Consider the following 24,455-nt stretch of genomic DNA (forward strand, 5'->3'; position numbering starts at 1 on the left):
TTTGAAATAATTGTAATCAAGTTGTGATTCCTACAGAGTCAGGAATTTCTGATAAATAGTATTTCAGAGGATCTCATCCAAGAGGCTTTGATAAAAAAATGTACACTTGCATGCTGTGGAACTCAAAAAAATAAATCTCTGTGCTTGTCATGTTTCCTGCTACAATTCATAATGCATGAATCCCACTGGGTTTGAAGCTCACTGAACATTTTCTGGACCGAAGATGAACACACAAATTGGCTTTGGTACAGGTGACACAACTTGGCCTTGGTTCTCCTGTGGGCCTTGTGTGCTGTCCTAAAACATTACTATTCTATGGCAGCAAACCAGTGTTAGTTTTTAATTCAGAATATCCAAAACAACATGAAGGCTATTTGATGCTATCATGGTGGATTTTTATAACATAAAACTTGTATGCATTTTGCATGCCCTGGGCTGTGGCATGAGGAGGTATCTGAGGATGCAAATCTTTCTGGAACAGTATTAGAAAACCATGTTTGGCAAAGAAGCCTAAGCTGAAATGCCATCAATACAGTCTTTTGAATATTAATATCTTTAAACACATGCTTTACTTCTCTCCTGGACAAAATGAGGCAGCAAAAATAATAATTATGCAGTGTGGACAGTTAAGACAGTTCTGGGCAACATGATAGGAAAAGAGGGGTGTAAAACAGAAATTTCCACATTGTGTAATAGAGGGGAATATTGCAAAAATTTTACTCTTTTTCAGCCCATTTTTGGAATCCCCCCCCCACACATTCACTAAAAAGAAAACACTATACAGAGTTACAAACTATCAGTAGTGAATTGAAATTACACCTGCATATAGTATCAGCAAGAAAATCTGATTACAGACAAAACAAGATGCTTTCATTTACCAAATTTGCACTCATTAGTGCAATCCACTGGTTTAGGGTCAATAATGATTTCCAGAACTGGATTCATTGAAAATGCTGAACTTTTTATGTATCAGATCAGATGAACTGTCTCCAACCAAGTAATAACATAAAATTATGGATGGCTTTGTGCATTTATTTCCAGCAGAAAGGATAAATTTGGATGACTCTAAACTTGAACCCACTTACAAAAGTATATGATGCCAGTCTGAAAAATAATTATTGTCCCAATTGATAAGCCAAACGTTTAAAAACTATAAGATGACACATACCTTTATAAGAAAGAAAGAAAGAAAACAAAAAAAAAGAAAAGCTGATTGAAGAAGAAAAGCTAATGTACATTATTCAATTATTTAAGATTTCCTGATGCAGGTATAAATTTAGTGTATGCTATATAAACAGCTTATTTTTATTCAGTAGGGATCTAGTAGTGGTATAACTGTATTGCTGCATAAAATGTTTCAGGCTTTCCTGCTCTCTTCCAGGACAGGTTACAATTCCCTCAGAGGTTGTCTGCTTAGACAAAAGGAATGGAAAACACATACCACAGGTAAAGCATAAAGCTATATCTAGGTTTCCTGAATGCTAACACCAAAACCTAGTAGGTAGAACAAAAGCTGAAGAGCAAAAGAACGAAATTTGATCTGAAGACTGCTGCATGGTTTAAAGGAAGAGGGAAAAAAGGTGAATATTTTGTCTTTGAATGGAGAACGCATCCTCTTTAGTAACATGGCATATCCTAGATTTCAAGACACTTTCCATCACTTTATGCTAACATTCTAAACTGGATTTACTGATTTCACATGGTATTAAACCATTTTCTGTTCTAGCAGTTACACAGGACATGAATCAAGGATAAAGCTACAGTGGCACAATCCATCTCAGCAAAACAGGACAGTCAAGAGGAACATATATTGCAAAATATTAAAGAGTACACATTAATTAAAAAGAAAAACCAAACCACAAACCAAACCAAACCAAAGCACACCTTAGTCTCAATACGAACCACTTATAAAACATTCACTGGAATCTCCAGCTTCTTGTATACCACATAACAGAGACTGCCTAGCTATCCCAAATGTCTTGGTCCAACATCTATGTACCAGCTGACAATAAGAAGTGGTTTCTGACAACATAAGAACACAGATCAGGCATTTGCTAATACATAATTATTCAAGAAAATAGGAATTAATATGAAAGATCACCCAACTAGTAAGGATCCCTTCATAATGTTTCTGACTCACAAACCTCCAAAAAGAACAATGCTTAATGAATTTCCTATTGCAGTGTCCCAGAATTAAAAAAAAAAAACTTGAGAATCAGACTGAACTGATTTGTGACAATACCTGACAATTCAGAGAAATCCCATCCACACCTACTTGTCTGCCTATCACTTCAGTAGCACTGTATTTAGCAAGAAAAGCTGGCCGGAAAAAAATTATTTCAGGCAGATAAATAAATGAAAAAAAAGTAAAACTCACCAAAATATAAGGAAACTAATACCTGGGGGAAAAAATGTAAATATGTTTTCTGTAGTCATCAAGATTTGTTAAGTCTGCTTAAGGGCTAAATTGGGAATTATGCTGTACAGCTGCAGTGGGAATATCAACACAAGGTACCAACACAATCAAAGGCTACATATACACCAGCACTATCCAGTACAGGAGTGGCTACAGAGTAAAACAATTCCTGCAGATGCTCTAACATCCCCACTGTATGAGTTCCAGGGTGTTTGTTTTGGACTGGCTTCTGACTGGCCCCATGGAACAAAAGCCTGCTGGCAGCTGGAGAAAATCTCCTGGCATAATTTCATCCAGAAGGAGCCTAGTTGACATGCTTAAGCAGTACTTGGAAATATGAATCGAAGAACATAAAAGGCTGTTTAAAGAGATCTGCTCTGGCAGTGAATTCTTGATCAGAATGAAAATATCATTGCAATACACGTGCTAGTACTAAAAAAGTACTTTTGTTTAAGCATTGGTCTTTTGCAAGGGAGCTTAAAGGTTTTTATTTTCTGGTCAACAAAATAAATATAGTAAGAAAGGCACAATGATTAGAAGTTCATACATATAAAATCTCTCAGTTTAAAAAAAAAAATGGAGATACCTGATTAGTGGGAGGGCAGCTGCTGGAACAACGAATGGGAGGCAAGTTATCTTGTCTTTCATTTGGTGTGTCTGTTCTCAGGAGCTGTGATTTCTTATCATCTTCATTCATTTCTGCCAGCCAGCTCTGAAAATGAATAAATAATATATTTTTACCTTAAGGCAGAAGAGCAATTATCCTTAAAAAGCACTGCTCTTAATAGAGAAAAGCAATTAAGACAAAGAGCAATAGTGGTTTTTTGAATAAAAAGTGATCTGCAAAAAAAAATAGAATCTGTAGAGTTAAAATGAGCAGTTAATGTTCAGTACATTAAGCAAGAAAATAAATTTTAAAACATAATCCTTTGATCATTTCCTCTTTCAATCAAATAATTACATTCTACTTCGGCACAAGAAGAAGACTGATACATTACAGTGATTATATTATGGACCACTATAAATGAGATCTTGTACCATCAGTTCACTATTAATTGCTTGCCATTCTTCAGCTGTGAAATCAGAAGCTGTGGCTGCAGGCTTATCTTTCCTCAGAGCTCTGCTCCTTGGATCCAAACACTCAATTCGCTTCTCACAAGCCAACGTCAGTTCAGGGTAACACCCCTCCTCGCCAGACCTTTAGAATGCAAAGATAGAAATGTTAACAAAAAAGAACTGCACCACATCCTCCATGTTTCCCTCCATATGTAGTCCATACAGTGACTTCAGAGGACTATTTTCCTGTTACAAACCAATTTTACTAACATCTAATAACATTTTTATTAGAAATTCGCAGTTAACCTTCAACCATTTTCCAATGCCCACATACACAGTTCAAAAGTTATCACCACAGTGGTCATTAAAGAGAAACTTGTGTCATTTAAAGCAAAAGTTAAACAGGTGTGGCATCTGAAATTGCTAGTCATGCAACATGGATCAGGAGGGAACCAAAAGAGAGTGGCAGCATTTAAAAAAACCTAGCACGGAGCTACTCAAACTTTTGGGTAGTTAAAAAAATACTTGGATTTCTAGTGTCATTTGGGACACTTTTAGCATGATCACTTTAACTTCGTACTTTAATTTGAAATTAGAAAGTCACAGACAGGTTCAGACAAATAGAAATGGGTCTCCCTCAAATTTTACAGAACAGGAATATAATTATTCATGAAGGTAAAAAAATAAATTTACCTTAATACCCTGAGAATCTTTTCCAGGTGCTTAACATCTGTGCATTTCTCAATGAATTTGTAGTCCAGATGACTAATAGGTATTTGATATGTTTTAGTGGTTCCTTCACCCAGAAAATATGGTACTGACTCATCACCCATAACTAAATATTAAAAGAAAAAAAATTATTCTGTGAGCTTCTAGTTACATTTTGAAGTAATGCAAATTTAAGGAATAAAATTGCTCACACTCCACTCTCTCATGCAAGCAGACTTGTAAAAGAAAAAATATCAGATTTGAAGGCCTGATCACATTAACTGTCCCTGACTAGAGATTTACAGACAGAAGTATGAGATATGCTTTGTAAGAGTATGCAACTCTACTGCAAGTCAGAACAATTCAGAAAAACCACTTTAAAAATTGCCAATTTTTGCCTACCACATTCTCTGTTCTATTTAACACATACCTGTTTTAACCAAGTGGGATAATCACAAAGAAGAAGATAGTGAAGGACACTCCTTTTTTCAGAGGGGGGAAGACATTAACCAGTGCAGCATATCTAAAGGAACAAAAATCTTTGGCTTCTCTGTAGACAAAATAAATTCAATTCTCTTTCCTCGCTGACTGCATTTTCTGGGTCTCTGATTATGTTACACACGAAACCGAATATTTTCCAGTAAATCTGTAAACGAAGAAATGAGGGATTCAAATGAGACATTTCTGTCTCCCTGTCCCTTTGATCTGCTCATCTGCATCTTTTTCTGTTTTGACCACAAGCTCTATGGAGCTGAAATTCTTTTTTCCCCCCCTTTTATATAGTGCACAAAGCAATCAGTTAATTTTGAAGAAATACAATACGGGCAACTAGTTAGTATGTGAAAACAGCTATGTGTAGTTATAGACCAAATTAAAATAATTATGCTCTAATGTCTTGCATAATTACGCACGTTAATTTGTAGTTATACAAAAATGTTTACAATACAGTAGCACTTAAATAATAACTGGTAACAATTAGGGGTTGCATAGAGATTCTGCCCCAAGACTTTACGGTTTCAGTACTGGAAAGGGAAGAAGTCGCATGGAAGAGGGACAAATGGTAGGAAATCATTAAAGAAGAGTAGAAGAATTAAAAGCTCATCACCACCGGCGGTTTTTCCCGTTTATTCCCGCGGCCGGGAGGAGCTGCCCAGCGCGGCTCTCGGGCACCGCGGTGCCCAGGGCTCGTGGTGACACAGCCCGGCGGCAGTACAGCCTCCCCACACAGCCCCGGCAGGATCGGGGCTTCACCTCCAGGCCGGCCCCGGGCTGCCCTGACGCCCCGCCGGAGCCGGGGCAGCGCGGCCGGCCCGTGCCTAGCAACTGTTGCTATGTACAACATGGCGCCGGGGACACGGCGCTGCCCGCCCCAGGGATGCCCTGCCGACGCTCCCGCAGAGCCCCGCCGGGCTCCAGCGGCCCCACTGCCGTCGCCCTGTCGTTCTTCGGCACCCACCTGCCCTGGGCCGCGCTGTCTCCGGGACACGGACGCGGCCCTGCCCACACCGCAGCCGGGGCCGCCCGGCCCTCGCCCAGGCCGCGCAGGCGCAGCTGGGCTCAGGGCGGGGATCCGGGCTGAGGGGAGAGGGGAGCGCCTGCCGAGGGCGGGCAGAGATACAGCGCCCGGGGTGGGCATCACCCTTGTGTTTCAGCGTAGTATTTCACTCAGCGGAGAGCAAGCGGTCCCTCGCCCGACGCCGGTGTCCCCAGTTAAGTGTTGCCCGTCAGCTCTGCACGCCCCCAGGGCTACTCTCCAAAGAATGTCCGTGCCCCTTCCCGAGGGCAGCGGGGCTCTCCGCCGCCTTAGTCCGCAGCCAGAGGCACCCGGCGTGCCCGCACAGGGACCAAGCCCGCCTCCGTTTGCCGGCGAGCTTCGGGAGCGCTGCTGCCGCCCGCTCCTCCTCACCTTTCCCAGCAGCCGTGTCACAGCCGACCCCTTCGTTCTGCTGTGCAGGCACAAGGTGCACGCTGTGCGGCCCGGGCTGGTGAACTGATGGCAGCTGTGTGTTAAAAAAGGTTATCATTTATACCCGAGTGTATCTGGTTTCCAGGAAAAAAAAATCTAGTCTTTGTAGCATAGATCAGGTACCTAAGAAAATCTTAACCAAAAGCCTCAAAACAGCATCTCAGAATGCTCTTTTCATCCCCTATAACAAGCCACTGCAGTTCATTTACAAGCCATCGTACAGTCATGCAGACCTTAAAAAAGATATTATTACAATGATGAGATAAGCAGGTTATCTCAGCACCATCAAAACGGAGATCAGGCACACACAATCCAGCACTATGCTGTAGTGCCTTTCAGTGGTATTACCTAACACACATTACAAACAGATGCAAAAAGTTTTGGCTCATCATCACAAACCCACCACTTATTACAGACCCCTGAAAAGTCATCTGAAAAGCAAAACAAGATCCCACTTTTTTGGGGTGCTACCCAAAAAAATCTTTGCAACACAGATTTAATTCTTTCCTTGAATACAAACAAGTCAAACAGCACTTAAGAAATTTCTGTTTCCACATTGCTTCTTAATGTTTAACTTGCCTCCCTCTCCCTCTTCTTTCAGGAGAAATTATTTTTTCACACTTTCAGACATCCATACTTTTGACATGTCCACAACTGGATGCCAGAATTGGGTGCTCTGAAGTCCTTTAAGATTTTCTTTTTTGAAATCCAGATCTGTTTCAAATCTAGCCTTCTATTTATTTTCAGTAGAATTTATTCAAACCACAGTTATTTTATGCAGTTCATTGGAGTCCAAAGAACATTTAGCAAAGTTAAAATGCAAATAAAGTTTAGATGAGAGTAATAAAAACAAAGATAACTCAAAAAGAATACAATTATCACTGAATTTAAAAAACACTGCATACTTTGAGTACAATTTAAACAACAGCTTTAGAAATCTACTGATGGAAGACAATATAGACAAAATTTAGTTTTATAATGAACTTTAATATTTCAATCTCTTAAAACACAAATAAGAGCGTGCATTTACACACAAACAGTTTTACAGAACAAAGTTATCAGAAAGATTGTATCATGAAGTCACTATCTTCAGCAGACATCATCGAGCATCAAAAACTACCACTGGAATAATGAAGTTAAAGAAAAAATATGTTGTGGTTGAAAAAAAGATGGGGGAGAGGAAAAGAGACTGTCTAAATCTAATCACAACTTTCTACATAAAGTATTTCAAAAGTCATCTTTAATAAGATGCTGGATAATATCAACAATTCCCAGTATGTTACCCATCAGACTATAGTAACTTAATCTAGAAAGAAAATGGGAAAAAAAAAAAAGACAAAGTGCCAGAAAAGAAATCCAGGTGTCAAATAACACTGCAGAGATTGTTCTATAGTAGTTTGCTCTCCTGTATTGATTTTTGACCCTGAAGAATTGCTGTGTGATTTTTTGAATCTTCCATTCTGTTTCCCTTACATTCCATTTCCCTTTGTCTCCCTTCACAGCTCTCCAAAGGCATTCAAGTGCACTTGTAAAAGGATACATCTTTTTGTCCTTTTCTTGTACATTATTCTGTAGCCACATTCTCTGCACCTGATAGGATCTCTTGCCTTTATTTCATTTTCTGTATGACATTCTGATGTTATGGAGGAAGAAAAAGGAAGTGGGGGCAAAGAAGAACAGCACTGTTAATGCACAGATAACTTTGAAAAGTTGTGATAGTCAAATTCCTACTTGTGGCAAGCAAACATAGCAAGTGCAATGAATCTGTATCAAGAGCTCAAAGGTAACAAGATACCATGAAAAAAAAGAAAAAGAGAAAATAAAAAGCAAGCTTCACTTACATTAAGACAAAAGAGAATCTTGCTAAAATCACCCAAATATTCCTGCATAGAACACATTCCACACTTGATACTAGATCATCTGCTAATGACAATTTCAGTTCATCCCTCCAAAGCCCAAACTCTATTGTCTTAAAAGACAAAATATTCCAGGGATTCCTGAAAATCAACAATTTTTAAGTTGTTGATTTGTCTATAGGTAACAGAGAATTGGACTGCTGTACTTCAGGGAAAGCTGAGTGCCCTTACAGCACTGTCAATAAAACATACAGAGATCGAGGAGCAACACAAGCAACACAAGCTCCAGGGAATTACCTCCACAACACTGTGTATGTACCCCATACACGTGTCACCATCACTGCATAAAGCTTTAAACATCATCAGGACATACACTGCAACTATTTGTATCTATGCACCCTTCAGTGTAATGACTAAGCACCATTCATTATTAAAACACCAAATCTCCAGTATCAAGTAATAAAAGAATCAGTAATGACTTTTCTTTACCTCCACAAATGTAAATCATTGGCTGCTGCTTTGGAGGCTGAACATCCTTCTGTGAATCCATGTTCTAAAACAAAAAATACACAACATGCACATTAGCTTGGGTGTGGGATTTTTTGGTTTGTTTTTTGTTTCCAAGGCATACACAATCACTTTAATATCTCAAGGTAAAGGTAAGAGAACATGAAACCACTTCCTTAAAAGTAAACACAAACAAATTACATTTATATTTGATGCACAGGGCATGGGTTAATTCAGGCTGAAAGAGACTTCAGAAAGTAATTTAGTTTGACTTCTTAAAAGCAAAGTAACATCAGGTTCCACAGAGCTTTACCACTCTGGTATAGAAAATATCTAAGGACGAGGACAACACGATGTTTTATATTAAACAGTATTTTAAACATTAAAGACCAATGAGTAATATTTTTTTTCCTCCTTCCTGCCAATGTTAAGAATTTCCTTGCTGGAAATATAAAGTTCAATAATTTCTTACATGCCACTCATGTAACAATGATGCCAACAAAGAAGGTAAGCCTTGTCATTTTTCCTCCCCCTCTGACACACTAGCTAACCTGATACACTATTTGTTGTTCTAAGGTATTAGAAATGCTGGGAACAGACTGTGGGGAGAAGAGTAGCAGAAAATAAAAAGCAAAACAAAACAAAAAACAAAACAAAATGACAACAAAAAACCCCCACAAAACTAAAAACCCCAAACAATGAGTGGCCATAGATGAAATTCAATCCTTCAAATCCTACCAAATCAAGAGTAATAACTCAATGCTATTCTCCAAACAGCTCTTAATGTCCTATAATGGTTTTGATTGTTCAGACTTCAATTTAAAGACAAGTATTTCTTCAGGGCATCAGACTAAATAGTTACATATACTCCACAAAAACTCCACCAATCTTTAAGTAATCCTATCCTAACATGTAAATGTCCTTGCAACTGTGAATTTTAAGGTGGTTACTGTACATAGATAAACACTTTTTCCCCATCAAATTTAAGTCTAGACAAGAACACAAATATTTCCTATTAAGTTTTTTGAGGCTGCTGTTTTCTGTATTGCTGTTTTGACACAGAAGACAAGAATTCCTAACCCTTATGCCAGTAAATAGCCTTCTTGATGCTTCCTTATGAGAATGGCTCTCTGATGCTTTTGCTTACAGCAAATATTATTTCCCTCAGCTTCAGCATTTGTTTCAGCATAAATTCAGCTGGGAAAACTATGATACTGAAAACAGGGCAGAGACATTTCATACTTTATGAGTCTGATAACACTTGACAAACCATCTTTTTAAAACTCCCACTACGTCACTCCATTTAGGAGAACTGGAAAGAATCCATTAAACTCTACAGCTTTCAAGTATGGTACACCATAATCATAGTGGCATCTTAACTCACATGTGCTACAGTTGTTTTGTGTCAGCACATTGCAGTAAGTTATGTGCAGTGGTAATGTTTTCCATTACCACTGGAAAACAGCAGACATCTAAAACACAGCGGAACTAAGGTGGATTACAGTTGTAGCCAATAACCTGGGGTAGTGCTTCCTGTGCAGTACAATTATACTGCTGCTAAGGGCAGCAGTGAATTCAGTTCTGTGTTTTGCAGGGAGGTACCATAGTTCAGCTGGCCTTCACACACCCTGCAGCCCTAAGTGCCACCAAGCTGGCAGAGCCCACAGGCCCAGTGATGCAGCAACATCTGCTGGGGCGCAGCCAGAATCCATTGCAGAGACATGGGGGTACCATGTACAAGCACCTCAGCAAAGCACAGAATGGGAAAGGCTGGAAGGGACACCAGTGGGTCACCTGGTCCGACCTCCCCATTTAAGCAGGATCATTCTAGAGCACATGGCACAGGAGTGCACCCAAATGGTTTCTGAGTATCTCCAGTGAGGGGGACTCTGCAACCTCTCTGAACAATCCGTTCAGTGAGCAGTCACCCGCACTGTAAAGAAGTTCTTCCTCCTATTCAGGTGGAACTTCTTATGCCTCAGTTTCTGCCTGCTGCCTATTGTCCTAGTGCTTGGCACCAACCAGAGGAGCCTGGCTTCATCTTCTTGGCACCCCTCGCTTCAGATATTTTTACATATCAATGAGGTCCTCTCTCCGAGCATCTTTCATGCACCCGTAAAAGAGGCCAACGCGCTCCTTCACGTCCCGCAGAGCCCGCGAAGGAGAGCGGCAAACAGCCCTCACAGGGAACGGGCCCCAGGCCCCCCATCCCGCCCCAATTCCGACCTCCGTCCCGCGGGTCTGGCACGCAGAAGCGAAGCCCACGAGCCTGGTCCCGGCCCTTCCCTGCCCACCACGGCCGCACCAGCACCGCCCAGCAGCGGAGAGAACACCCGGACGAGCCGCCCGCCGCTCCCGCAGCTCCGCCGGCCTCGCCGCCTCTCCGGCGCACGCTGATGACGCGCGCCCGGCGCCCGCGGGGCGGGCCGTGCTTCGCCCCGCCGCCGGCTCCGGCTCCGCGCCGCCAGTGGTAGTGAGGCTGAGAAAGTAACAAATATTCCGTTCTGGGTGTTAGCCGCCTGGGAAAAAAAAAAAGGCCCACAGATTGTTTTAAGACACAAGCTTCCATACGAATAGCAGTGTCAGTTGTCAATAAAGAAAGTAGGCAGCTGCATGGTTAGGTAAAATGAGCTCCAAGGTACCCGGTATTTTCATTCTTTTATTTAGCTGTACCAAACATACTCGGGATAGAGAACGCCCCGCGCCAGATCTGGTCATACAGCTGCGGAGTTTTAAACCACCGAGGTGTTCTACCTCAAGATCCCCTCTGTTTTCAGAAGCATTTTAACAGAAATGTCGTGGATAAGCCCGGCATCTTGATATTTCGATGCCGTGGTCGGTATCATATGTACCCACATGAAGCCAGACTTACATACTACAAACATATATATTGCGCATTTTAAGTGTAAGGTTCTGTGATGAAAGAAGTTCATATGTCGGTATTTCCCGATGTACTAAACTAGAGCAGTGCGGGCAAGATTTGAAACGACACCGCTTGCTCTTTGTCACTGGCTCCATCTCGCTTGCGGTAGGAATTTTGAATCTTCGACTGACAGTTTGTCTAATTAGGTATCTTTGCTGTATTTCTTTCCTCCCTCCCCCCCATGTTTAACGAATACTATGTTTTGTGAACATGCCAATTTAAACTACTAGATCATTCTAAGGTCCCCTAGTTTAAGGAAAAATATCTTTCTGTTTCTGAAAACTGAATAAAAATAGTTTCCTAAGCATCCAAATTAGTACGGATGAGGTTTTATCAGTTGTAATTCATTGATGTTCTCCTACCAGCAAATCACCTTCATATAGGACTTGTAACTTCCCTAAAATGAACTCAGGTAATAATAAATAGTTGTAGTTTTCCTAATTTTGTGTTTAAATTAAACTTAATGAAATCACAGTAATGGCTTTAGACTTGCTTCTTCACACTGCTCTTTAAAGAATAAAGCTACACATAACTTTCGGAATGTCAGAATGAAGCACGGGCAAGAAAAATGGTTTGTAAAAGGCAGAGGTATTGTTATAGGTCACTACTTGCATCGGCTCCTCTGCTACGGAGACGCTGGTATGGGTGTGTACCAAGAAGTTTAAACAGAGTAGAAAAACAGCCTGAGCTCTGTTTTGGTAAACGCATGGTAAGAAATTAACAAGTCCTAAAAAATAAATAGCAATCCCCGTCCACCCACCCCCGGTATTATTTCTCTAGGCTCGTTAGTATTTTAAAAATGCGTTTGTCAACCGACAAATTTAAAAGGACTTAATAAAAATATCTCCATGAAGAATTTAGTTAATCCTCTGAAAATAAAGTTTCCATTATTAATAAAGAAATAATGTAATTGTTTGATTATCGGCATCCTTTCAACATTCACTTGGAAAAATAGGATGCTTTACCAGATCTTAAAGCTTCGGTTACTTCAGCCGTTTCCGATAAAATCCGCCCCTTACTTACGAGAGGAGCGCTTTGGTAAGTTCCATTCCCATCTGCTGGTAAATTCTAGCCCTAAAGATGCTCCTTCGGATTTAGTGTAGCAGAGTGTTGAGACTGTGTGAGAGACTCCCACTGTACTGTAAAGTGAAATAATTCTTGGGGAATGGGTAGGCAAATGAGAGGAAAGGCTTGTATGTCGAGATGGGGAAGGCACAGGGGTACAGGTACTTTAGACAGGGGAAGGAAATGCAGCCGTAACCGAGCGCCGTGCGAGTGTTGCAGAATGTCTCACCTCGTTTCACCTGTTAGCGTTCTCAGGTTTTGGTTGGGTTTTTTGTTGTTGTTGTTATTTTTGTTTTGATTGTTTCTTTTTGTTTTGTTTCTTTTTGTTAAAACACACTTTGTAGTGTGACTCCTGTGTATTGCATAAAATGTCGCAATTACGACTTGTTAAATTTCTGGATATTTTTGATCCAGCTCGCATAAATCCATCCAGGTTTGAGTGACGGAGCCAGAGTTTGCAGTGGCTGTGTCCCACTAGTAAGCTTCCAGGTTTACTGAGAAGATATTTTATAAATAAGTACAAATATTTGAAAAACAATTTTATTCCTGCGAAACAGATGGTACTACAGAAAGCACTTTCAGAAAAGTTTACTACCTTGAAGAAAGTTTTTAATGTTTTCTCTTTTTAAAAAGGAAGGGGGAGATAATCCAAGAACCTTTCGCTTTTTAGCCATAACTGTTACCTTGTAGTCAAATAAAGCGATATTCTTTCCCTAAAAATGTCTGCTTCCGCCGGCTGAGTCGGGAACTTTTAACCCCTTATTTCCTCGGGCCCCTCTCAGGCTGCCTCACACCAGGAGGAGCGGAGTCGCCAAAGGGGAAGACTGAGAAATTACCAGACCCCACGAACAGAGGTTACGTTACTAAAACCGGGAGTTTTCTTATTAAAACGTAGGTGTTGCTTTTAGAGTCGGTTTTAGGTCTGACATTCCCCATCCCGCCTGTGTGAAGCCTCCCGTTATCCTTACTGAGCCCAGGAAAACCAGCCATCCACGTGGTCATTGTTTTGGTGGGTTTGTATTTGGGTTTATTTTAGTTTACAGAAAAACTAAAACCGCAGCAAAACTCAGCCGCCAGTTTCTGAATTACTACAAGATTTTTAACAAATTAAACGGGAGTAGCCCGTAGGCCGTTCACGACAGGACAAGGTGTGGAAAATGTGCTCTACACTGTAGCCAGGGAGAATGGTCCTTCCTGGAATCTCGGGCAAAAAGTACATGGGGAGATCTGAGGAGAACCTACGCAGTGCTGGAGTCGGGGATCCTCCTCCCGACTGCTTTGAAGGTGATGTACTTGACAAATGCTCTGTGACTATTTAGTCCTGGGCTGTCCGGTAAAAAGGTGCTAATTAACTCAAATTAACTAGCGCCCTTATAACCCACACTTAAAGGTTGTGGTGCAGATAAGGATTATTAGCTGTGAATGCCTCAGGCACCCCTGAGCCACCCCTTAGCGCCTCCGCCTCCCATTCCCCTCCACCGCAGGGAGCGGAGTGGGCTCTGGCAGAGGCGGGAAAACCTCACCCTCACTGGGCGCCTCTGGGGAAGCAGAGCAGGGGCAGGAGCAGGAGCGATTCAGGGGCGCTTTAACAGTGGGCTGGGTGCGGCGGGGGCCGCGGGGCTGAAGTGTAAAGCGTGAGGAGCGGGGCAAGCCTCGCCGCTGTTCCCTCACGTCCCCGTGGGGCGGGCTGGGCACTCCCGGTCTCCTCAGGCTCCCGGCCGGGCCAGCGCGGAGGGGGCGGGGAGGCAGCGGTTGGTCAGGGCGGGTAGTTCAAAGCCGAGCGAGGGAAAGCGGCGGCGGCCGCACGCGAGGGGCCGGTGTGGGTGGGGAGAGCGAAGCGGCTCCTCGCCAAGGGCAACGGGCCTGGGGCCGGGCGGCCAGAGCTGCTGAAGTTCCTCCAGCCCGCCTTCCCTCCTGCTCCTCGCTTTCAGCCCTGCTCGGGGTGCCCCGCCGCCGCCTCAGCTGCTCCCGGTGGGAGGGCGGCCTCCAGGCTCCGCTCTGTGCCCACCGGTTTGCCAGGCGAGAAAGCGAAGCCGTTGCTTTGCTCGTGTCCGGCATCCCAGGGGACCGAGAGACCCTCGGGTGCTGGTCCTCAGCTGCGTCCCTGTTATCGCCATCGCTGGGTAATTAGGCTTTGCAGTTAATACATGTGTTTGTGGAGTGAAAACTCTCTTGGCTGGGTAATGTTTCTCTTGCACCTCTTTCTTTTCTCTCCACACACTTTCTCACTCAGGTTATCACTAGGGGTAAGCAATACTTTGAATACAGCGCATTTGCTCTGGAAGATCTTGATTTGCTTCACAAATTAGGGTAAGTGACCCACATCATGCAGACAGGACTTGGCTGTGTCATCTTCAATATTATTACCTGGAAGGTATCAGTGACTTTGGGACCAAAGAGCGGAGTCTGTTTTACTGCAGCTACCATATCTGTTTAAATAACGGCAAAAATACTTCTGTATCACTAAGACTTTGTCTTTATCTGTTTTGTTAGCAGTGATAACAAAATTGTTCAATGCATAAGTGTTCTGTGTGTATTACTGAGGAATATAAGTTGCTAGGAACAGGTGCAACTCCATCCTAGAACTTATGTCTATATTGGAGATACCATTTATATTGTCTTCTAGTAATCAACATTTTCACCTCTTTAGGATGCTTGGGAAGACTAAACTTGTTAGAAATTATTCGTTGTCCAAATCTGTGAATCCCGTACTAAATTTAGTTTGGGTCTCTGAATATGAATTATTTTGTCCAGTAAACTCCCAGAAAATTTGCAGTTTACTTGTAAATTGATTTGAGAATGGCAAAGTTAATAATAGATATGAGAAATGCACAGAGCACATAAATCTGTCCTTAGTAGATATTGATTTTGTTACTTCCTCTGTAACTGACTAGGTGTGACCAGCCTTTCCTTCCCTGCACATCTGTTTGATCACATCTAACACAAGGCTAATAAAACTTCCAGGAACTAGTTAGATCCCCAAATGAAAAAGGTGTGGTGTTATGGCTCAAATTTAGTAGATTAAATTCTCATAATAAAAAAGAAGTGCTTATAAAAGGTAGTGTTCTAAGAGATTTTGTTAAGTATCTCTTGTGAATAGAAATAGACTCTTGTTCTGTTATGAGACGTGTTTAGCACCTTTGAAAAGCTTTTCCTTTTGTATTTGTAAAATGAGACTTTGTGTTAAATTAAAGCTTAATTTGTACAGGTACTACATTTTGGAAAAGAATCGTATACATGCTTGAGGTGTGTACTGGGGTTTGTGTAAATCCCAGAATGGTTCAGGTTGTAAGGGATGTTAAAGATCATCCAGGTCTGAGCCCCTTCCATGGGCAGGGCCACCTTCTACTAGATCAGGTTGTTCTGAGCCACATCCAGTGTGACCTTGAACACTACTAGTGATGGAGTGGCTTCTTTGGGCAACCTGTTCCAGTGTCTCATTGCCCTCATAGTGAAGAATTTCTTCCTAACATCCAAACTAACTTTCGTTCTTTCAGTTTAAAGTCCTTACTGCCTTGTTTTATCACCAAATGTGCTTGTAAAAAGTCTCTAGCTTTCTCAATGGGCACCCATGGGGTACTAAAAGGCTACAATTATGTTCCTTGAAGGCTTCTCTTCTCCAGGCTGAGCAGCCCTCACTGTCTCAGACTCTTCAGAGCAGAGGTGCTCCAGCCCTCTGATTATTTTCACGCTCTCCTTCTGGACTCGCTCCAACATGTCCATGTCCTTCTTATTTTTGGGGGCCTCAGGGCTGAAGGCAATACTCCATGTGAGGTCTCAAAATTGTGGAATAGGGTGTAAAGAAGTAAAAATAACTATAAAAATGTATGGATGAATGGAGAGGTATAGAAAAGAGGTGAAATGAAGCTTAATGGGAGGCCGTTGTTCACTCAATGTCAATTGGCAGTTTTATTTATATTCTCCTGTAATGTTTTCTAACAGATCCGAATCAATGTCGTGCCCTCACAGGCTCCCCCTGCCGGACGCTGGCCGCTGTACAGCATTATATTCGGCTTCTACTTGAGTTACCAAAATTTCTTTAACTCTGCTCTTCTGACCTCCCTTATAGCTGCAAAATCTTGCTTTGTTGTGATTTTGGTGTTAATTGAAGCACAAGTTTGCTTCTTTTATACTGTAATGTTTTAATTTTTATTCTGTTCTTAATTCTCCCATAGAATGCCTGAGAATGAAACTGCAAGCATGAGGTTTTCCTGTTGTTGTTTCTTCAGCATCCTGCCTGAAAATTAATTTTCTAAGCCTCGGAGCCTTTGGGCTTTTGTTAAATGTGTTGTTAGTTCGACTGTATTTAAGGGAAATACTAATATTTTGAAAGGTAAGTGTGGATATGTGATTTTTTTTTTTTTTTTGGTGGATTGAGATTTTGAACAGCTGTCTCTAGCATTCAGTTTAAATCTCTATCAACATTTTTGGCAATAATATCTACTGACAACATTTGCTAATTAACTGTAGTTTTGCAAAATTCAGCATAAAAATGAAGATAATGCCCTCTTGTTATAACAGATTTTTTTTTTATAGGTCTTTGTCTTCTTACAAAAAGAAGAGCTATGCTCATGTGGTCCTTTGCTCATGAATAATTGACTGAAGTATAGAAGTGTACTGCACAGAGATTTCATACCTTTTAAAATGTAGGAAAAAGTTCTTTTCTGGTTCATGACAAAGCCTTTTCAGCCTAGTTTCTAAAACCATGGAATCACAGAATGTGTAAGATTGGAAGGGACCGCTGGAGATCATCTAGTCCAACTTTCCTGCTTGAGCAGGGTCCTTAGAGCACATTATTCAGGATTGTGTCCAAATGGCTTTTGAATATCCCCAGAGAAGGAGACCCCATGAATGCTCTGGGTGGCCTCTTCCAGTGTTTGGTCAGCCTCACTGTAAAGAAATTTTTTCCCGTGTTCAGGTGGAACTTTCTGTGCAGCAGTTTGTGCCATTGCCTCTTGTCCTATCACCAGGTACCACCAGGAGGAGCCTGGCTGCATCCTTTTGGTGCCCTCCCTTCAGACACTGATAGACATTGATAAGGCCCCTTCTCCAGGCTATACAGGCCCAGCCTTTCCTCATAACTCAGGTGTTCCAGTCCCCTAATCATCTCCGTAGTTCTACTGGACTCTCTCCTGTATTTCTTTGTCTTTCTTGAACTGGAAAGCTCTGAACTGGACGCAGCACTCCAGGTGAGGCCTCAAAAGGGCTGAGCAGAGGGTCAGGATCAGATCCTTTAACCAGCTGGCAATGCTTTTCCTCATGCACCACAGGGTACCCTTGGCCTTCTTGGTCACCCTGCTGGCTCATGGACATTTTGTTGCCCACCAGGACCTTCCCTGCAGAGCTGCTTCTCAGCAGATCAGCCCCCATCCTGTACTGGTGGTCCCTGGGGTTCCTCACCAGGTGCAGGATCTGCATTCACCTTTGTTGAGTTTCAGATGGTTCTCTGCCTATCTCTCCAGCCTGCCCAGGTCCTTCTGAAGGGCTGCACAGCTCTGTGGGGTATTGGCTGCTTCTCCCAGCTTTGTGCCATCAGTGGACTTGCTGAGGGAGGTGTCTGCCCCTTTCATCCAAGTCACAGATGATGAGTTGAACTATAGTGAGCCCAGGATCAACCATTGGGGGACACCAGTACTTACAGATCTTCTAAAACATGAAGTGATGCAGATGAAACCTTAAATGCTGTTTGGAGTTGGTCTGCAGCAACAAAGAAGTAATCTCTAGCTCACTAAACACTAAGAGCTTTGCCTTGTGTTTCCTATTTGTGCTGTCGCTTTTCATTGTGTAAAACAAGGAACAAGGTAAAAGCAGAGACAGAAAACAAATGGGAAAGAAAGGTGTTTATAGAAGTGAATGGGAGAAGGGAACAAAGCATGTCAGATTTCAGTTTGTTGTTGTCTTGGAATTATTTTCACATACCTGTCTTTGATAGAAGAGTTTTTCTCAGTTCTGTATGTGGATTTTGTTTAAGTCTGTTTGATTTCATACTGATACTAGCAAGATTGTGTATGTCTTAACATCGAGGTGTTATTCTGCTGTTTAGCATCCTTTTCCTTTTGAACTTCTCTTGTTGCTATCTTCTTCCAGGAGAAAACAAAACAAAGCATTTTTTAAAAATATTACAATCATCCTAAAAAGTGCTTTCCATGTGGGTCAAAAAATGCTGATTAATGACCCAAGATCATCAAAGAATAGTTCTGCCTCCCTTCTCTTGAGCAGTTTGAGTTCCCATTGCCAGCATTTAGTGGCTTAGGGCTAGACTAAGAAAGGACTGTTGGGATATTAGCAATGGCTTAGTAGTTGGGCTTGAAGCCACCTTTAAAGATTGCTACTTCTGTTTTGAAAGTTCAGTTGCTAATTCAAGGCTTTATGTTCCAGAATATCAGTTCTAGAGGCAACATACTACAGTAAAAGGTGCTGATTCAAACTCTTGAGCCTTGCAACCCTGATGTGAATGACTTTGGTGTCTGTGAGAACAGCCCTCTCGCTGCATTAGTCATAACAGTTACTGTGCATAGAAAGCTGTGACCCAATGCCACTACAGTTAGGGTGGAGAAACTCTGCAGTGTGAGAGGCAAAAGTTAGCCTGTTTCCACACATCTTTTATTTAAGTGTGTGCACTAGCCTCTTCTAACCTTTCTAGGAAAATATATAGTATTTTCCTAGTATGTTTATGTATATTCCTATATGGACCTGGTGAGTGTGTCTCTAGTCAGTAATTTTCTTTAAAATGTAAGCCTTCAGAACACTCAGTTTACCTGTAGTGATGACCAAAAGCAGAGAGCTTCTTTACAAAATAACACTTAAATGTTAAGGCAGATAAAAAAGCACTTTTCACTTTGTAACTAGAGGTCAAATTCATTCCTCTGGGGACTCTAGGGAGATCAATAATAGGGAAACTTCTAGACTTGTAACTTCATGATTCCTCTTATTTTACTTAAGGAGAAAATATCTTGTATCTAAACTCACCTATTACCAGAGCTTCTGCTTATTCTTGAGTACTGAACTATTAGTTGCTGGATGAACCAGTAACAGTGCTAATAAAAATCTTGGCTCTGCTGGAATGCTGGGGAGTTTTGTTGCCAGTTTCAGCACCAATGAGCCTCTAATTGCTGTGTAGCTTATTTTCAGTGCATTTCCATAGATGAGAAATGCCAGGTGAATTAGCTAACTGGATATATGTTTTATTTGCCTCACAGTACAATGTGCATTTTAATCACTCATTGTAACCATCTATTTTTTGTTTATGTTCTACTGAGATTAACGACAACACTTTTGTTATGACTGTTATCTTGATAGACTTGCACAATGCTTTCTCTCTAATCTGAGGGGGTTTTGGTGACTGCTTTTATTGTTTGTTTCAGAAACAACAGTGCTATCTTTATTTACAAAGTCAAAGTGTCAAGCAGAAGATGTCAGACAGTCCTCTAGTGAGGTTCAACATTCTTAAAAGAAATAGATTAACACCTCCCAGGAGCAGCTTTAAATACTCAAATTTTAAAGACATGTATTGCACTTCAGCATTTCTGGACAGCAGATGCAATGAGTCAGGAGAAGATCCTGAGGCAGACTGTGAAGGAGCACCCAGTGTAACAAGTGTATCGTTGCTACAGGGGCCTTCTGAGCACGTCCATCCAAGTGCCTTCTTTCCCAGGTCACCATCGATTGAAAAAGAATTTAATTCTATCTCATTATCAGAAGAAAGAGAAACAAAAAGAAGTGCAGATTTTTTTGAAACTCCTAAATCAGGCAGAAAAGGTTCCTCACTACGCAGAAGGCTGCTTTTACCCAATACTGTCGAAGGAGGCACAACTGTAGAATGCTGTGAAAGACAACTTAGTTCTTTAGGAAGCATCAGGAAAAAAATATTCTCTTGTGTTTTGAGCTCTGAAGAAAAGCTTTCACAAACAGCTGCATATTCTCCAAAAGATAAAGGTTACAAAACTCTGACAACTAGCACTTCAGAACCTGAGAATTCTAATCCTAATTCTCCAAAAAGGAGGCTTTCCTTTTCCCAACAAAGGACTTCTACACTAGAAGATTCCCAGTGTAAGGACCCCTTATTGTTAGAATCAGAAGGTTTGTCTCCAATTCAGTGGAAGGATGTCACTGCTAGTAACACTAAGGAATTCAATGAAAATATTCTTATGAGTGTTAGAGATGGGGTGCTTAGGACTCCTGCTTACAGTAGGAGTAGCCTACCTGAGGCCAGTGAGGGCAAATACCTGACTTCTATCCCCAGCCCAGCAGAGAACTTGAACTTTGGACTATGTGATATAAACTCTCCCCCTGTTAAGGTAGCAAATTACCCAGATCTTTCAACACCTGAAGACAGTGGATATAATTCACTTCCTTTGGACAAATCAGGAGACTCATTGTCTGATTATGAGGGATCTTTCCAAGAGCTCTTCCAAAAGCACAAAGAAGATTCTAGAACTTTAGACAGTAAAAGAAAGACAAGAAAACTTGAGCGAGTCAGAAGGTTATCCACTCTTCGGGAACTCGGCTCCCAGTCAGACACAGAAGATAATCATGGCAGTCCTACTTCAATGCATGTGTTAACAAAAGAAAGAGACTTTGTCAGTGAAGATCATGAGTTAGTTCTAAAAGAACAGCCTAGTGGAGACCTGGTTGTAAGTCATGGGGATTTCTCAAGAACTCCAGCTCTGAAATTAATTAATGAAATTTGCTTGCAAAGACAAAGATTGCACCAAAAGCAAATCTCAGAGAATATTGATGGAACAGAAATATTTGCATTAGATCATGTTCTTCCTGGACTTATTGGCAAGAAAATGGGCCTTGAAAAATTAGATATTTTAACAGAATTGAAAGATAGAAATTTAAGACATGTTCTTGCTATAGTTTTAGATGCTTCGACAGTAGAAAGTCTATGCAGGTAAGTACTATTGCTTCACAGACACAAAAAAAGGGAAAAAGGCTTCTGCAAATGAATGAGAATAACTTGTGGAATACTGGGTGTTGTTGTCAACAAAATTTGTTTTTTTCTGAAAAAAAGAGACATTTTCTCACTGTTAATTAAGTAGGTCTTTCTGTGTAGATCTAAACAATAGGGGCATTAAAAAGCTGAAAAAACATAAAATAATAAAACTAAATCACAATACTTGTAAATTTTAAAATACATAAAAATTTCTTTAAGCCTAGAAAGTAATTAATCCTCATTACAAGTTCCCAATAGTGCATAGCACTCAAAACACATTTTCTTGAATTTTTCTTGTGTATTTTATTTCCTCGGTTATTTCTAAGCACAAAGATGCTCAAAGAATTTTGATTCATGAGAAATCTTCTTGATTAATTTCTAATCAATAGCAACTGTTCACACAATGCTCTTGATCCCTTTGTTGTAACAAAGGGAATTGGTGAATAGATGAAAGTCTAAGGGCACAGATGTTTTCAGAACCCTAAACACAGGTGTGACTAGGAACAATTTTGGTAAGTGGCTTATATGGAGGAAGAAATTAATTTATTTTCTAAGTCATGGATGCTGTACTATTAATGTTGCTGTTGTTCTTTAGACTCTTCTGTTATGCAGTGATATTTAGTGTATGAGACCTGTGTTTCATAACAAAATAAAGAACTAGTCCATAGCAGCAGTCTGTAAAATGACCAAGAGTTTATGAAACCATACAAAAATCTTTACTAGGTAGTCTTGCTATTATGACTTCTGCACTACTTGAAAAAAATTGAAAGTGAATCGATTTTTTTTATTTGTTCCAGCATTTGGAAAGTAAGCAAAAGCTGGCGTGAAATCATTGTACAAGACAGAAATGCAGATAAGAGGAGAAAACTGTACACAAAACAGATGAAACAAGCAGCTCGGGTAAGATAGTTCTCAAAGGTGATTTTTTTATTTTTTAAGTATGAAAGAAGATAAAAAGATGAAACATCTTGTATAGCTACAGAAAAGTAACTGACAGAGACATTTCCAAAATGAGCAGGCGATGGGTTCTAACAGGAGAATGTAATGGCTCTTACTGCTTTTCAGCAGTCTGCAGTTTGAGCACTGGTCTTTCAACCATGTAAGACTCTTATTTACTCCTCCTGACCTTTCTTGAGAATCCTGCAGGATCTCTTCCTTGACTAATTCTAGCTTTAGATTTTAAACTCTGCTCATACCATTGTGCCATGCTGTTCCTCGTTGTCCATTTCACTCTGGTCTGCACTGCTGTAGGACCTGCTCTACTCTACCTCCTGATAATTTTTAGCACTGTGTCACAGTGTCATGCTGTATTTGTGAGCATCTGAAGGATATGTAGAAGGTTTTTTAAGGGGCATCTAGAGAAATAAGCATATTAATAGCAGTATATTTTTTCAGATCTTCCACATGATACATGCACACTTGCTTTAGAGATGTCCTAATTCACAACCATGAGCACCAGTAGAATGTGCTAAAAGGCTTTCTACCCTGCTCCTGTGACTTAATTTTTGTTGATCTCTCTTGATCCCTTGCTAAATATAAACATTTAATGGTAAATACTTGTGAGATACATGTATATATATATATTTAGATTTATATAGTTTTCTTTTCTTATGTGTTGTTTCAGAGGGAAAAAACCCAAACAAGTAAAATCTAGCTGCAAATCCTAAATGAAATAAAATCCTAATTTTTTCCCTTTTTTTTTTTTTTAATAATTATAAACTAACAGGAACATCTATTGAAGGCTGAAGATGCTGCTACAAGACTTAATATTCTCAATAGATCTGCTCTAAGGCTTGTTCAAGCTCAAGCCAGAACTCCTGTTTTACAGACACCACCTTCACACACTGAAATTACACCTAGGAGATGCAGTTCTGTTCCCCACTCAGCTAGCAGGCAGGAAGAATACATGAAAGTAGGTATCTAAGAAATGCTTCATTTTCAGTTTTTAGAACGTTTTCATTTACTAGAATAAATAGCTGTTTTCTCTCTCCTCTTGCTACAGGTTGCTAAAACTCTGTTCACTGATGAAGCTCTAAAACCCTGTCCAAGATGTCAATATCCTGCTAAATATCAATTGGTAATGAAACTGGGACTATGTAGCAGAGAAGCATGTGCATTTGAGTTCTGTATTTTATGTCTGCAGGCATTCCATGGGTCAAAAGAATGTAATAGTTTATCTGCAAAACGGAAGAATAAAAAAGATGCTCCACCAGGAAGTGCCCAAAGCAAAAGAAATTTAAAAAGGCTCTAAATTTGTAAAGCATGTAACTTACATTTAATTCTTTTACCCCTTCCCCTAAATTCCTGATCTTGTTCCTATGCTTCCTAAAGGTATGCATTTTGAAAGCATCATCCCATTTGTTCTTGTTGACTTACCAAGATAACCTCTCATGTATATATCTTAATTAACATAGTAGAATGTTTTTTTAAAAAATGAACATTTAAAAATATTTTATGTTTTGTTTTACCTGTTGTCTAGTAGGTAGAAACTAACATCTTAATTTTTAAATAAAGTGTCTTAAATGTAGTCTTTACTATTTAGCTAACATGACCTCATTGATGTTTAAAAATGTTATTCTTGTCTTAAAGACAAATTAAAGAAAATTATTTCTAAAAAAGTCTTTGAAATCAGATTTTATTCACTTTAAATTATATTAAACATTTTTAAAATGTCTCAAAGTGGGACTCTATGTACATTTGCAAAAATGCTCTCATTAATATGGATGGTAAAACGTCAAAACATATATTAGTTGTCTGAATTTTTTATTGCAATAATTAATCTATTGTTCTCTCAGCCTTTGTAAAGGAATTCAGTAGAGTAGTAATTTATAAAGTTAACTGATGCTGTATGGATATTCTGTTGTACTGAGTTTTACAAAGTTTTTGTCTTGAAAACTTTGGGTGGTACTGTATATGTTCACATATCTGAAAATGCTGTGGCATCACCTTTGCCGTTGTGAACTTAGCTTTATGCTTAATCTGACTTGACTTCAGCTCCCAGATGCTAGGTCACCTTCACA

General features: G+C 40.4%; 3 protein-coding genes across 6 annotated transcripts in view; 1 reads left to right on the forward strand and 2 right to left on the reverse strand.

Annotated features, from left to right (window-relative positions):
• SPAG1 (sperm associated antigen 1) overlaps nt 1-5,722 on the reverse strand; it is a 37,360-nt gene extending 31,638 nt beyond the window's left edge. Inside the window, exons 1-5 of one of the 2 annotated variants that reach the window (XM_064706421.1) lie at nt 5,637-5,722; nt 4,611-4,826; nt 4,166-4,307; nt 3,455-3,614; nt 3,003-3,128 (exon numbers count right to left, since the gene is read on the reverse strand). In XM_064706421.1, the coding sequence (XP_064562491.1) occupies nt 3,003-3,128; nt 3,455-3,614; nt 4,166-4,305 (426 nt within the window). In that variant the 5' untranslated portion in view covers nt 4,306-4,307; nt 4,611-4,826; nt 5,637-5,722. The remainder of the gene's footprint in view (nt 1-3,002; nt 3,129-3,454; nt 3,615-4,165; nt 4,308-4,610; nt 4,827-5,636) is intronic. The other variant, XM_064706422.1, reaches the window with a different exon arrangement.
• A 1,390-nt stretch (nt 5,723-7,112) lies between these two features.
• On the reverse strand, nt 7,113-12,631 carry POLR2K (RNA polymerase II, I and III subunit K). Of its 2 annotated transcripts, XM_064706423.1 has the most exons (5): nt 12,456-12,631; nt 10,736-11,028; nt 8,492-8,555; nt 7,687-7,779; nt 7,113-7,268 (listed from the first exon to the last, which is right to left on the reverse strand). In XM_064706423.1, exons 3-5 carry the CDS (start codon nt 8,550-8,552, stop codon nt 7,246-7,248), a joined length of 177 nt encoding a protein of 58 aa, XP_064562493.1. In that variant the 5' UTR covers nt 8,553-8,555; nt 10,736-11,028; nt 12,456-12,631; the 3' UTR covers nt 7,113-7,245. The 2 variants fall into 2 exon arrangements, with proteins under 2 accessions (XP_064562493.1, XP_064562495.1); XM_064706425.1 differs by lacking the exon at nt 10,736-11,028.
• A 1,256-nt stretch (nt 12,632-13,887) lies between these two features.
• On the forward strand, nt 13,888-23,964 carry FBXO43 (F-box protein 43). Of its 2 annotated transcripts, XM_064706427.1 has the most exons (7): nt 13,888-14,620; nt 14,731-14,807; nt 16,673-16,830; nt 19,862-21,393; nt 22,233-22,335; nt 23,162-23,347; nt 23,438-23,964. In XM_064706427.1, exons 4-7 carry the CDS (start codon nt 19,910-19,912, stop codon nt 23,684-23,686), a joined length of 2,022 nt encoding a protein of 673 aa, XP_064562497.1. In that variant the 5' UTR covers nt 13,888-14,620; nt 14,731-14,807; nt 16,673-16,830; nt 19,862-19,909; the 3' UTR covers nt 23,687-23,964. The 2 variants fall into 2 exon arrangements, with proteins under 2 accessions (XP_064562497.1, XP_064562496.1); XM_064706426.1 differs by lacking the exon at nt 14,731-14,807.
• Nucleotides 23,965-24,455: the final 491 nt, after the last annotated feature.

The sequence above is a fragment of the Zonotrichia leucophrys genome, chromosome 2, assembly GCF_028769735.1.
Source record: "Zonotrichia leucophrys gambelii isolate GWCS_2022_RI chromosome 2, RI_Zleu_2.0, whole genome shotgun sequence".
Classification (NCBI taxonomy): domain Eukaryota; kingdom Metazoa; phylum Chordata; class Aves; order Passeriformes; family Passerellidae; genus Zonotrichia; species Zonotrichia leucophrys.

Bases quoted from the DNA above. Each gene is read 5' to 3' on its own strand.
- FBXO43 (XM_064706427.1), top strand. From the start codon at position 19,910: ATGTCAGACAGTCCTCTAGTGAGGTTCAACATTCTTAAAAGAAATAGA. The intron at 21,394-22,232 runs GTAAGTACTATT...TATTTGTTCCAG, and splicing joins ACAGTAGAAAGTCTATGCAG to CATTTGGAAAGTAAGCAAAA. The intron at 23,348-23,437 runs GTAGGTATCTAA...CTCTTGCTACAG, and splicing joins GGCAGGAAGAATACATGAAA to GTTGCTAAAACTCTGTTCAC.
- POLR2K (XM_064706425.1), bottom strand. From the start codon at position 8,552: ATGGATTCACAGAAGGATGTTCAGCCTCCAAAGCAGCAGCCAATGATT. The intron at 7,780-8,491 runs GTAAAGAAAAGT...CCATAACATCAG, and splicing joins AATGATTTACATTTGTGGAG to AATGTCATACAGAAAATGAA. The intron at 7,269-7,686 runs GTATCCTTTTAC...TCATTATTCCAG, and splicing joins CAAGAAAAGGACAAAAAGAT to TGGTAGTTTTTGATGCTCGA.